General features: G+C 43.2%; 1 protein-coding gene across 1 annotated transcript in view; it reads left to right on the forward strand.

The window, feature by feature from the left end:
- The first annotated feature begins 2,518 nt into the window (after positions 1-2,518).
- The window catches only part of LOC139158146 (vomeronasal type-2 receptor 26-like), a 44,628-nt gene continuing 32,105 nt past the window's right edge, over positions 2,519-15,041 (forward strand). The window contains exons 1-2 of the mRNA XM_070735565.1: positions 2,519-2,746; positions 5,896-6,717. Of these exons, the coding sequence (XP_070591666.1) occupies positions 2,519-2,746; positions 5,896-6,717 (1,050 nt within the window). The remainder of the gene's footprint in view (positions 2,747-5,895; positions 6,718-15,041) is intronic.

Below are 15,041 nucleotides of genomic sequence, written 5' to 3' on the forward strand. Positions count from 1 at the left end.
GCCTCTTTAGTGCTGGAAGTACTTGGCTAATTGTCCTCTTCGTTGTGTTGCTCTTCTCTGCCGTAGATCTATGATTGCTTGTGCATTTTCATCTAAGGAAGCCTGGCTGCTTGCTGGGGAGAGTTCCCCTTCGGGGGACTCTGGCTGTCCTCCCTCTCCCTCAGCCTGGGACCCCTCCTCCCCGTCTGCCTGAACCTCCTCCTCTTGTTCCTCATCCTCCCACTCTGAGCAGGAAGCCGGCAGAGAAGCAGCCAGTCCCTGAGGGGCCACAGATGGAATCACAACAGGGAGGGGGCACCTATCTCTGGGGTGGCAGAGGGTCAGAACATTCCGGTCCTGTTGGGGAGAGGCAGATATGGCTGGAGCCATAGAGCTAGCCATTCCAGGGGAAGGAGGGATTGCTGCTTAATAACGATTCCTTGTTCTGGTTTCGGGAGCTCAAACCAGGATGCTGGTGACGAGTATAATTCTGGCCCTGGGCTCAGGCTGCTGCTACTCAATGCCAGGTTGGTGGTAAATAAAGCTCTCCTTCTCTGGGATTTGATCCTGGATGAGGAGGCCGATCTGGCATGTGTGACTGAGACCTGGCTGGTCATACAGGGAGGAGTTTCTCTCTCTGAAATCTGCCCAGCTGGGTTTCAGGTATGGCATCAACCTCGACCCCAGGGAAGGGGGGGAAGGAGTGGCTATTATAGCAATGGAGAGCCTGTGCCTACGTAGAGATTGTGGGTTCTGAGTCCCTCTTTGTGAAGTTGGACTTAACGGTTCAGGTGGGCTTGTTGCACACGTACTGGCATTGTATTGTATACCTCACCCCATGCCCCTGGATTATCTCACCCAGCAGTTTCATGTAGATATTGAATAGCGGGAGGGGAGAGGACCGACTCCTGAGGCACCCCACTAGGGAGTAACCTAGAATTCGACCTCTGACCAATGTTCCCTCTAATTTTTTTTCGGTGTGGGCAGAAAAGTATAGTGTCTGAGTGACAGTCCCTTTGGGACTGGGTGGCATAGAAAATAAATAAATAAATAAATAAATAAATAAATAAATAAATAAATAAGAAAAAAATCCCTTTTTTATTAAAAGAAATTAATAATAAAACAAAACCAAAATCTATTACTATTATTATCTTCTCTTTTTCCATCCCTGTCTCCTCCCCCCTTGTGTGTGTGTGTGTGTGTGTGTGAACCCTTGAACCATTTCCAATTAGATGTGAGCTATTGGAATGGTTCAAGAGTTCACACACACACACAGACACAAATGGCTGGGTTTTTTTTTCTCTGTTATTTTTTGGGTGCTTTTTACCATATGCTTTAAATCAAGAGTCATTTCTCTCTCTTTCTCTCTCCCCCTCTTGCTCTCTCTCTCTCTTTCTCTCTCTCTCTCTCTTTCTCCCTCTCTATTGCTTTCTCTCTCACACACACTTTCTTTCTTTCTATCTCTCTTGCTTTCTTTCTCTTCTCTCTCTCTTGCTAGCTCTCTCTCCCCCCCTTTCTCTCTCCCTCTTAGCAGCGGCATTGGGCAGTAGCCGTGGGGCGGCAGCAGGGTGATCAGTTGTGAGGCGGAGCTCTGGAACTGAGGCATCGATGGCAAGGGGGCTACAAGAGTGCTTTCTCCCAGCCCCCTCACCATCGGTGCCTCAGTTCCGGAGCTCCGCCTCACAGCTGATCACCCTGTCCTTCGGGAACGCCTGCCCTACCTCTACTGCAGCTAACACAGAACTGCCAATACAATACTCAGATTGAGGATTCCTTTTCCCCAAGTGTATTATTTTAAATTTGGAAACATTAAACTGCAGTTTCCATTGCTTTGATCACTTATCTAGTAAAGCTAAATCATTTGCCATATTACAGATGCCTCCAGGAATATCAACCCTATTGCACACTTTAGAGTCATCGGCAAATAGGCAATCCTTCCCTATCAAACCTTCCCCTATGTCACTCAAAAATATATTAAAAAGAATAGGACCTCGAACAGACCCTAGTGGCACACCGCTTGTAACCAGGCTCTGCTCAGAGTACTCACCATTAATGACATTAGCAATAAAACCTTTTGTAATGTGGGACCTGCTACTCCATAGAGCACACACACACAGGGGTGGTCTACTGCCAGGACCGGTGTGTGTGTGTGACAGAGTGGGGTAGCAAAAATGGAGCTCCATTCTAGAGCAGCCAATTTGCACTGAAAGGTGTTGAAAGAAAATGCATAAGCCATGCCCACGACAATCCCCACCAACACACACAAACTGTCCTGTAATGTTCCCCAATGTATATATATTCTGTTGTTTAGAAATTCTGTTCCATTCCATATTCTGTCCTGTTCTATTTTTTTTCTCACAATAGAATCATAGCCAAGAACTACCAGCAGTTCCTGGCCTTGGTGTTTGCAGTCAGGGAGGTCAACAAGGATCCGGTTCTCCTGCCCAACATCACCCTTGGCTTCCACCTCTATGACAATCACAGGTTGGAGAGGAGGATTTTCTTATTCAGCCTCTCCCTGCTCTCCACACGAGGCCGAATGGTTCCAGGCTATAAATGTGACAGGCAGGACCCTCTGCTCTCTGTCATTGGAGGTCTCAACTCCCAATCCTCAAGGCTGATGGCCTCCCTCTTCAGCACCTTCAAGGTCCCACAGGTAAGGGGGTTCCATTTGATACAGTATGGAGTAGACACTCAACAGAAGCTCACATTGTCCAGGGAAGGTCTCAATGCAGGTCGTGGTTGCCCCAAAGATGTTTTTCAGAAGGTAAATGGAGGTTCTTGGCTTTGAAGGCTTCTTTGATGTGCTTTAGGAATTGAGGAAGCCCAGAGAGGTTGTGGCTGTTGCAACTGGGCCTTCCTCAAATCCCAAAAAAGAACTAACAGATAAATGTGAGAAGAACAATCTGAGCATGTTTTCCTCCCATACAAGAATGTCTGAAAAACACAGGAGGATTTTCAACCAACACAACACACACACACACACTTTAAACCCAATAACACATTAAGGCAGAAACTTATCCACCTGAAGGATAAAATACGCAGACACGAATCGAGCCATTTGGTATACGGAAACTGAACAAGGAGAGATTCCACCTAGAAATAAGTAGAAGTTTTCTGACAGTGAGAACCATCAAGCGATGGATCAGAAGTTGACTTTGGAAGTTGTGAGAGCTTCATTACCCGAGGCCTTCAAGAAGAGACCGGACTGCCATCTGTCAGGAAGGGTGTAGGGTCTCCTGCTTGGGTGGGTGGGAGGTTGTACTGCCCCCACTCTCCTCACCTTCCGAAAGACATTAAAAACATTTGTGCTGGCAGGACATAAATTGGGGCCGTGAGTGACAGTTCCGCTCCAGCCAGTAGTATGAAGGAGGGATGATTGATTGTTTTGAGACTGAGTCTTATTTTTATTTCTCTTAACTTTGTAATCATATTGCACTATTTTTATCTTTGCCTATATTTTATTTCTGTAAGCCGCCCTAATTCTGTGGGGAAAAGGGCGGCCTATACATTTAATAAACAAACAAACAAACAAACAAACAAACAAACAAACAAACGCATCCTACTCCTTATAGCTACTTCTTACTCCCCCGCTTATTCTATGTTCCACCTGTGACCTTGTTCCTCTTCTCTCTTACTGTGCTTCCTCTTTTCCTTCCCATCTTTCCCACTTCATACTATATTAATATGCTTTGGTCGCGCTGATGGATGATCTCTGGTGGGCCCGGGACAGGGGTTTATCCTCTGTCCTGGTGCTTCTTGACCTCTCAGCAGCTTTCGATACCATCGACCAGGGTATCTTTCTACACCGGCTGGAGGGGTTGGGAGTGGGGGGCACTGTTCTGCAGAGGATCTCCTCCTATCTCTCTGGTAAGTTGCAGTCGGTGTTACTGAGGGGTCAGAGGTAGACATCTAAGTTAATCCCTTGTAAGGTGCCTCAGGGGTCAGTCCTCTCCCCTCTGCTATTCAATATCTACAAGAAACCACTGGGTGAGATCATCCAAGAGCATGAGGTGAGATATCATCAGTATGCTGATGATACCCAGCTGTACATCTCCAGCCCATGTCCAGTCAGCGAAGCAGTGGAAGTGATGTGCCGGTGCCTGGAGGCTGTTGGGGTCTGGATGGGTGACAACAGGCTCAAACTCAACCCTGACAAGACAAAGTGGCTGTGGATTTTGAATCCCAAGGACAATTCCATCTGTCCCTCCATCACCCTGGAGGGGGAATTATTGACCCTCACAGAGAGGGTCCACAACTTGGGTGTCCTCCTTGATCCACAACTAACATTGGAATATAATCTTTTAGCTGTGGCGAGGGGGGCGTTTGCCCAGGTTGGCCTGGTGCACCAGTTACGGCCCTATTTTGACCGGGAGTCATTGCTCACAGTCACCACTGCTCTCGTCATCTCGAGGTTCGACTACTGCAACACAGGGCTATCTTTGAAGATTGTTCAGAAACTTCAGATCGTGCAGAATGCAGCTGCGAGAGCAGTCATGTGCCTCCTCTGATATGCCCATGTCTCATCAACACTCTGTGCCTTGCATTGGCTGCTGATCAATTTCTGGTCACAATTCAAAGTGCTGGTTATGACCTATAAAGCCTTACATGGCATCAGACCAGAATACTTCTGAGACCACCTTCTGCAGCACGAATCCCAGTGAACGATTATGTCCCACAGAATTGGTCTTCTCCAGCTCTCATCGACTAAACCATGTTTTCCAACCTTGGCAACTTGAAGATATCTGGACTTCAACAGTTGAAGTCCAAATATCTTCAGGTTGCCAAGGTTGGGAAACACTGGACTAAACAATGTTGTCTGGTGGGACCCAGGAGAAGAGCCTTCTCCCTGGTGTCCCCACCCCTCTGGAATCAGCTCCCCCTGGAGATTAGGACTGCCCCCACCCTCCTTGCCTTTTGTAAGTTATTAAAAATTCATCTTTACCACCAGGTATGGGGAAATTAACACCCCCTCCAATTGTCAAGTTTGGTGTATGGTTTGATTGGATTGTGTGATTATTTTATAATAAGGGTTTTAAATTGTATTTATAGAAAATGGATTTGTACACTGTTTATGTTGTTGTGAGCCACCCCAAGTCTTCAGAGAGGAGCGGCATACAAATCTAATAAATGATGATGATGATTATGATGATTACGATTACGATTATGATTATGATTATGATTTGCTGTGGGAATTTGGGAGTGGGAATTGTATGACAGGGAATTGTCTGTAGGAAGCCATAACAAATTCTTTCTAGATACTCAAGGTCATCCTCTGTCTTTGCACTTCTGCACCTGCACAGGAGGAGATGGGTGGATCTGAAAATGGGCAGATAAAGTTTGCTCAACATGGTGGATTTGGGGGTCTGGGGACAAGGGTTGGACTTTCAACTGGGTGGAGAAAATCTGCTAATAAATTGGAACTTTGAGGAATACTTTGCCTCGGACTCTGATTTAGTTTTGGATGCTATGTGGAACTCTGACAAAATTCTTACATTGAAAGAAGCATCTCATATTCTCCTGCTCGGGGTTGGCTTTGAGTTCAGCCAGGGAGACAGGAGAGTTCATTTTTCCTTCTCTGAGATTAATCCCAAAGAATTTTCTCCGTATGATGGTTTGGTCCAGCTGTTTCTGTATTTCCAGTGGAATTGAGTTGGGTGGGTGGCCAACGAAGATGACAATGGAGGACATTTCATCTCATCTCTCTTTGAAGGCTTCTTCCCTTGACTCTTGACCTGTTTTGCCTAACCAGGCAAGAGGGGTAACTGGTGGCTCTTTTTAAGGAGGGAGGAAGATGAAGCCTGCCACTCCAAGTGGGTGAACCTGAGTGGTGGGCAATACATCACCCAATGGGGACCCTTGAAGTCAGCATTAAAATGTCCTTTGTCTCTTAAAGAGGATTCTTGCCTTTTCCAGCTCGGGGTTGGCTTTGACCTGTCCCAGGAGGAGAGAACCCTTTCCCCTTCCTTCTTCCGGAATAACCCCCGTGAATTTCCCCAGTATGTGGGTTTGGTCCAGCTGCTCCTGCACTTCCAGTGGAACTGGGTTGGCCTTTACGCCCCTAAAGATGACAATGGAGAACAATTTGTCTCATCTCTGGTGCCAATGCTGAAGGAGAAGGAGATCTGCTTGGGCTTCTGCAAACTGTTAATTTCTGGTGTTACTTCCAGGTGGGATTTGGAAACCCGTATGAAAACTTTGCTCAAAGAAGAAGTGATTATTCTCTTTGGAGACGACGATTTTGTTTCACATTTTATCGCTCTTTTGACTTTGTCTTCCCTAGTTAAAAAGTCAGCATTCTGGAAAGTTTGGATAATTACTTCCCACTGTAAACTTAGTGCGATGGAGAGTAAACGCAGGATATTATATTTTTCAAAGTACTTGCATGGAGCTTTGCAGTTTAGGGACCAAGAATGGGATGTCCCCGAATTCAGCCGTTTCCTGCTGTCTTTAGACCCTTTGGACCCACAAGGGGATGTTTTTCTACCACTGTGGTGGGAAAAGCTGTTTGACTGCATTTTCCACAAACCAAGCTGGTTTGAAAGACGTTGTACAGGAAAGGAGAATTTGCAGAATATGCCAACTTACCTGTTTGAAAGAAGCATGATGGGTGAAAGTTACAGCATCTACAATTCCGTCTATGCTGTGGCCCACGCATTGCATGAACTGTATGGATCAGGAATGCGACCAGCCACGAGGAGGCTTGGAAGGGGGGTCTCCAATGTCCAGTCATGGCAGGTAATCAAATCCAAAAGAGGGGAAGAGTCCTTTATGCATTTATTGAATCACCCATTAAACATCTCTGTGCCTGAATACTAGCGTATCTGAAAACTGATGAAAATAATACCAATTAATTAAATCTGATGTTGAACGTGGACTTGGGGGTGGGGGTGGGGAGAAGAGAAGTAAAGCAAGCTGGTTGTCCCTGTGATCCTGATAGAGAAGACCTTCCTATAATAGTAATAGCATTTAGACTTATATACCATTTGACAGAACTTTCCAGCCCCCTCTAAGTGGTTCACAGAGAATCAGTCTCTTGCCCCCCCCTCAACAATCTGGGTCCTCATTTTACCCACCTGGGAAGGAGGGAAGGCTGAGTCAACCTGGAGCCTACTGAGATTCGATCTGCCAAACTGCTGGCAGCTGGTGATCAGCAGAAGAAACGTGCAGTACAGCACTCTAACCACTGCACCACCAAGGCTCCATAAAGCTAAAGGGGGACTTGAACTCACAGCCTCCTGCTTTCTAGCTTAGTGTGTAACTAGTCATCATTATACTTTCCTGCCTCATTGAACAGTAAAGTGAAGGAACAAACCAGGACAGATACTCACTTCTGCATGGCTCCATTTGCTCTGACTCAGATCCTGTTTTCTCCATTCTTGGAATGTAGTTAGAATAGAATACAATAACAGAGTCGGAAGGGACCCCGGAGGTCTTCTAGTCCAACCCCTTCCTTAGGCAGCAAAGGCTACACTACTTCAGACAGATGGTTACCCATCATCTTAAAAGATTCCAGTGTTGGAGCATTCACAACTTGTGGAGGCAAGCTGTTCCACTGATTAATTGTTCTCACTGTCATGAAATTTCTCCTTAATTCCTGGTTCCTTCTCTCCTTGTTTAATATCCACCCATTGCTTCTTGTTTTACCCTCAGGTGCTTTGGAAAATAGTTTGACTGCCTCTTCTTTGGGGCAGCCCCTGAGATATGGGAGCTATTGGAGCTATTGGAGCTATTGGAGCTATTCGAGACATGCTATTATATCTCCCCTGGTCCTTTTCATTAAACTAGCCATGCCCACTTCTTGCAACCTTTCTTCATATGGTTTAGTCTCTAGTCCCCTTATTATCTTTGTCACTGTTCTCTGCACTTTTTCTAGAGTCTCAACAACCTTTTTGCATTGTGGCGACCAAAACTGAACGCCGTATTCCAAGTGTGGCCTTGTAAAGTGGTATTAACCCTTTGTGTGGTCTTGATTCTCTCCATCTGTTGATGCAGCCTAGAACTGTGTTGGCTTTTTTGGCAGCAACTGTACATGGCTGGCTCCTATTTAAATGGTTGTCCACTAGGACTCCAAGATCCCTCTCACAGTTACTACTGTTGGGCAATGTACAACCCATACTGTACCTGTGCATTTTGTTTATGTTGCCTAAATGTAAAACCTTACTTTTTTCATTATTGAATTTCATTTTGTTAGATACACAAAGTTATGGATGACCTCCAATTCTTGTGCAAAGATTGCAATATGGGGAGGTTAATCCTCATCCTGACCCATGACTTGCATTTTTTCAGGCTTGTGGTTAATCCAAAATCTGGCAGGCCTTGCTGAAACAGTCAATGAGTCATTGAATGTCTTCAGCAGAATGAGCAGTAGTGGCAGCATCGTCAGCGAAGAGGAAATCCCATAAGCATTTCAATCTAGAGAGGCTAAAGAGTTTTCAGTCTGATCTGGTCCAGAGAAGGACTCCCTCTGTTACAGTTTGTAGACTTTGTCAAAGAATGCAATAAGATTAGTCTGGCATGGTATATTTTTGACAAACCCATGTTGGCTTTTGGTTATTACTTTGTTTGCTTCTAGGTTGTCACGCTGTGTATTGCTCTGAGACATTCAGAGACATTTAGTAATTAAATAGTCAACAGAGTGTATGTTTGTTAGCTCCACCCATTATGATGTAAAATCCTGCCTGTCATACAGGCATCATTTCCTTTCTTCTCCAAAAACTCCATCTTCTTTCTTTTGTCTTCAAAGATGTAGCACACAGAGAAGATGCCTCTGAGAGGCAATAGATATATTTTGTTATTTTCTTAATAAAAGTAACTTCGTTTGATTCTCAGATTTGATTTATTGTAGTCCACGCGGGCTATAATTTATCTACTAAATCTGACATAGGTGTTGCTGATTTGTTGCTTGATTATCTTTTCCAGAATTTCCCCTGGTATTGAGGTCAGGCTGATAGGTCTGTAGTTTCCTGGAACTATTCTCTTTCCTTTTTTGAAGATGGGAACTATACCAGCTGTTTTCCAGTCCTTTGGTAATTCCATGGTGCTCCAGGATCTTTGAAAGATATACCATATAAGACTTCCGGGTGGCGATAGAGCCGCGATGGGAGATTGGGGATAGAGCTCCCTCCCCATCTCTCGTTTTTTCTCACTGAAGGTCGCTGTTTTGCGATCCGATCGAGCTCGGAGGGCTCGATCTGGAACAGGGGGTCTCCTGGATCCCAAGGGGCAGAACACCACTGCCCCGGAGGGAAAGGAATACCCCGCAGCTTCAGAGATGAAGAACCGCGTCTCAGTCCCAGCTGGGATGCAGCCATAGCGGCTCGAGCACGAAGGAGGAAACGAAATACTTTAACAGAGGTCAACTGAAAATAAAGATCAACAGAAAAGAATAAAAGAAAAGAAAAGTACAGAGTAAGGTAAAATTTTGGATTTTATAATTTTTGAAAAGTGAAAAGTGAAAGAACTCGAAAGTAAATAAGGTGAACAAAGAAAAGTCCTCTCTTAAGAGTTAAATCCTTGGGCGAAAGGGAAAGTTATAAACCGGATCTATTTTTTTAATTTACTTTTTTCTTGTAAATGAACTTTAACAGACAAGAAATATTCCTACATCCCTGGAAAAGAACAAAAGAATTTGCCTTTTATATAAGAAATAGGGGATGAAAATGTAAATAAAAGGAAAAAACGGGAAAAATAAATTAACAGAAAATATCGAGTGCTTAATGATTTCCGGTTTTTGAAGATTGTTTTTTTTTAAAGGAAAAAAATATATATAAAGGGATTAAAATATCAGAAGATTGGACATTGAAAAATTTTGATTGAATCTTGATGGAATAAATTAAATTGCACTTTATAAAATTGATATTCAAAGCTTGGATAAATTTATAGGAGGGACTATTTTGAAAGAGATTGGACAGCGTATGGATTAAATTACATTACCTATTACAGATTATTTGATCTATTTCCTTGGAAGAACTTACATAAAAATGGACCTACATAAAAATGGACAGGAATTCCAATTTGGATTCTAATTGAAGATAAATTTTCTTTTTTCCTTTTTTGTGTGTGGACTGATGTTAAGACTCTTGGATTCTTTCTTTATGGATTTAAAACAAACGTGATGCTGATGGACTAAATAAAGACTATGGACTAAAAGATAAAGGAAATAAGGAAGAAGGACTTAGTTTAAAATCTTTTTCTCTTTTGGAATTATCTGCATAGAATACACAATTTAAGTATAATTACTGATTTTTTTCCTCATCATATCTTATATCTTATCGTTTCTTTCTTTTCTTTTAATAGAAAGTTAAGGTATAGAATGAAGTACTGAATTTTTAACTCCCCCCCTCTCGATTTGGAATACCCCCTAACTTGAAGCCCTTCAGGGCATCGGACCAGAATATCTCCGGGACCGCCTTCTGCCGCACGAATCCCAGCGACCGATTGGGTCCCACAGGATTGGCCTTCTCTGGGTCCCGGTGACTAAACAATGTCATTTGGAAGGTCCCAGGGAAGAGCCTTCTCTGTGGCAGCCCCGATCCTCTGGAACCAGCTCCCCCCTGATATTAGAACTGCCCCCACCCTCCTTGCCTTTCGTAAACTCCTTAAAACCCACCTCTGTTGTCAGGCATGAGGGAACTGATATAACTTCCCCAGGCCTGTATTGTTTATGTATGGTATGTTGTGTGCATGTTTTTTTAAATTATGGGGTTTTAGTTTTAATTATTAGATTTGTATTCTACATTGTTTTTTCTATTACTGTTGTGAGCCGCTCCGAGTCTATGGAGAGGGGCGGCATACAAATTTAATAAATAAATAAATAAATAAATAAATAATAAACTTCTCATAGACTGGTTGTTCTCCATATGTAGAGGCTCCTGTGTCTTTTTTTCTTTTTTGCCTTTGTTTCCCTGCTGTTTTAATAGATTTAATAGACTAATAGATTAATAGATTGAACTAAGATAAGTAATTAATTAACTAATTGTTTAATCAATACTATATTTTATATATATATTAAAATATATATTATATATTATATATTATACTCAAAACCCGAACACAGAACAATATATATATATATATAATATAAAAAACATTTGACATATATATATATATATGACAGTCTTGGTATATTCGGGTTTCTTCCCGTGTAGTATTTGGAAATTTCTGGCGACGTTTCGACGAGGTCCCACTCGTCATCTTCAGGCTGGTGTTTCTGTCCTTGTTCTCAGGCAAACACTGCGAGACCTGAGCTGCCTTCCTTCTATAAATACTGGTGGCTGGGTGTGGTTTGATGGCTCAGCAATTGCCTGCTGTGTAGAAACTTCCTGGTGAGTCAGTGGGGTAACAATTGGGGTCGTGATGTAGCTGAGGTATGCTGATTAGTTAATGGTTGTAGATTAGGCGTGATATCCTGAGTAGTTGGAACTTGCAGGCTACTTGATTGCTTTACAATGTGTGTTCTGAGTCTGGTTTCTATGGCTGGGATACGTTTGAGGGCTGGTTTCCAGATGTCTGGTAAGCGGGAGGTATCATCCCGCTTGTTCATATTTTGGGGATGTTTTTCTATCTCGATGGCTTCCATTATTATTCTTTTGCTGTAGTGTTCTGTTTTGGAAATTAATTTGGTACTGTCAAAATCAATTTCATGTCCTGTAGTTTTGAAGTGTTGGAAAAGGGAGGAGGTTTTTTCTTTTTTCTTTAATGCATTCTTATGTTCTGCAACACGTGCATTTACTCTCCTGTTCGTTTGTCCAATATATGTGGCTGGGCAGATTTTACATGGTATTTGATAAACTCCCTGGTTTTCTGGTTGGATATTGTCTTTCGGGTTTCTTAGGATGTTGGCTATATTTTATCTGTACCAAAGGCTGTCTTGATGTTGTGTTTATTTATTTATTTATTTATTTATTTATTTATTCATTCATTCATTCATTCATTCATTCATTCATTCATTCATTCATTTATTTATTTATTTATTTATTTATTACTTAGATTTGTATGCTGCCCCTCTGCGGAGAATTTTACTGATTTTATCTGTGGTGCCTTTGATGTAAGGGAGGAGGGCGATGCCATTGTCCTGTTCTGTGTCTTGGTTCTTGGGGGGTGTCTCTTTTTGGATTAAGTTGTTTATTGCCTCTCTTTGGAATCCATTGGAAATTAATACATTTGTGAGACTGTGTAATTCAGGTTCAAGGTGGTCTTTGTCGGCTAGGCGTTTGGTCTGGAAATGAGGGTCTTGGCTACGGAATTGATCTGCGCGGGGTGGTGGTGGGATTTTGCGTTCAAGTAGTGGTTGGTGTGTGTCTTCTTCTGGTGGACGGTGTGTCCTAGGGAGCCATCGGGTTTTTTGTAGATTAGGACATCCAGGAAGGGAAGTTTGTTGTTGGTTTCTATTTCCATGGTGAATTGTATTTTGGGGTGTAGGCTGTTGAGATGTGTGAGAAAGCTGTCCAGTTTTTCTTTCCCATGTGGCCAAATTACAAAGGTGTCATCTACATATCTGAGTCAGAGTTTGGGTTTGTATTCAGATTTGTCCAAGGCATTGGTTTCAAAATATTCCATGTATAAGTTTGCAATGACGGGTGACAGGGGTGATCCCATGGGGGCTCCTTCTATCTGTTTGTATCTTTGTCCATTGTGGATGAAGTATGTACAGTGATCCCCCGATCATTGCGAGGGTTCCGTTCCAGGACCCCCCGCAACAAGCGGGTTTTCGCGAAGTAGCGCTGCGGAAGTAAAAACACCATCTGCGCATGCGCAGATGGTGTTTTTACTTCCCAGCAGCGAGGAGCCGAAGATTGGGGTTTCCCCGCCGCCCACGCAAACTCCTCGCTGCTGCCGCGCCCGCCGCTCGCCCGCCCTGAAAGGGAAAGCCCCCCCAGGCCGTCTCCGATCCCCCAGGCCGGCTTCGATCGTTTTAAAACAGGCGCGCCGCTTCTCCGCTGACTCCTGGCGAACTTCCCCGCTTTAGGAGTCAGGAGAAGACCCAGGGAAGCCGCCCAGCAGCTGATTTGCCCGGTGCCATCTACGCATGCGTGCCCATAGAAAAAAAGGGCACGCATGCGCAGATGGTGTTTTGACTTCCGGGTTGAAAAATCGCATATTAGCCTGTTCGCAATGGTCGGGAACGCAATAACCGGGGGATCACTGTATTCATCAGGCAGTGGTTGGTCAGATCTAAGATGTGCTTCGGGGGGTTGTATTTGTTTTGGATGGCTGTCAGGGCGTCTTTGATAGGCACTTGGGTGAAGAGAGATATGACATCAAAGCTTACGAGAAGGTCACTGGGTTGTAGGTTTTGTTCCTTTATGATTTCTATGAAGTGGAATGAGTTTTGTACATGAGACATGATAGAAACATAGAAACATAGAAGTCTGATGGCAGAAAAAGACCTCATGGCCCATCGAGTCTGCCCTTATACTATTTTCTGTATTTTATCTTAGGATGGATATATGTTTATCCCAGGCATGTTTAAATTCAGTTACTGTGGATTTATCTACCACGTCTGCTGGAAGTTTGTTCCAAGGATCTACTACTCTTTCAGTAAAATAATATTTTCTCATGTTGCTCTTGATCTTTCCCCCAACTAACTTCAGATTGTGTCCCCTTGTTCTTGTGTATACTTTCCTATTAAAAACACTTTCCTCCTGGACCTTATTTAACCCTTTAATATATTTAAATGTTTCGATCATGTCCCCCCTTTTCCTTCTGTCCTCCAGACTATACAGATTGAGTTCATTCAGTCTTTCCTGATACGTTTTATGCTTAAGGCCTTCCACCATTCTTGTAGCCCGTCTTTGGACCCGTTCAATTTTGTCAATATCTTTTTGTAGGTGAGGTCTCCAGAACTGAACACAGTATTCCAAATGTGGTCTTACCAGCATTCTATATAGCGGGATCATAATCTCCCTCTTCCTGCTTGTTATACCTCTAGCTATGCAGCCAAGCATCCTACTTGCTTTCCCTACCGCCTGACTGCACTGTTCACCCATTTTGAGTCTGTCAGAAATCACTACCCCTAAATCCTTTTCTTTTGAAGTATTTGCTAACACAGAACTGCCAATACAATACTCAGATTGAGGATTCCTTTTCCCCAAGTGCATTATTTTACATTTGGAAACATTAAACTGCAGTTTCCATTGCTTTGACCATTTATCTAGTAAAGCTAAATCATTTACCATATTAAAGACGCCTCCAGGAATATCAACCCTATTGCACACTTTAGAGTCATCGGCAAATAGGCAAACCTTCCCTACCAAACCTTCCCCTATGTCACTCACAAACATATTAAAAAGAATAGGACCCAGAACAGACCCTTGTGGCACACCGCTTGTAACCTGACTCTGCTCAGAATACTCGCCATTAACAATAACTCTTTGATGTCTACGCTTCAGCCAGCTGCAAATCCATTGAACTATCCAGGGATTAAGTCCAATCTTCACTAATTTATCTATCAGCTCTTTATGTGGAACCGTATCAAAGGCTTTGCTGAAGTCCAGGTAGGCAATATCCACGGCACCACCTTCATCCAACACCTTTGTGACATAGTCAAAGAAATCAATAAGATTAGTCTGACATGATTTGCCTTCAGTAAAGCCATGCTGATTTGGGTCCAATAAGTTATTGTTTTTTAGGTGCTGATTTATCCTCTTTTTGAGTAGAGTCTCCATCATTTTAACTACAACTGATGTGAAGCTAACTGGCCTGTAGTTACCAGCTTCTTCTCTACTGCTCTTCTTGTGAATAGGCACAACACTGGCCATTCTCCAATCCTCAGGAACTTCTCCTGTTAACAACGATTGGTTAAACAAATCAGTCAGGGGCGTAGCAATGACAGATCTGAGTTCTTTAAGAACTCTGGGGTGGATGCCATCTGGACCCATTGCCTTATTTATCTTTAATTGTTCAAGTTCTTCTAAGACATCGGCTTCTAAGATCACTGGAGCTGAATCCGTACAGCTGGAAGCAATGCTATATCCCTCTATAGTATTATTTTGTAAGGTGTCTTTTGAGAAAACAAGAGTGTTTTCAAGAATGGTGGAAGGTCTTAAGCATAAAATGTA

This window comes from Erythrolamprus reginae, chromosome 1, assembly GCF_031021105.1.
Source record: "Erythrolamprus reginae isolate rEryReg1 chromosome 1, rEryReg1.hap1, whole genome shotgun sequence".
Taxonomy (NCBI): Eukaryota; Metazoa; Chordata; class Lepidosauria; order Squamata; family Dipsadidae; genus Erythrolamprus; species Erythrolamprus reginae.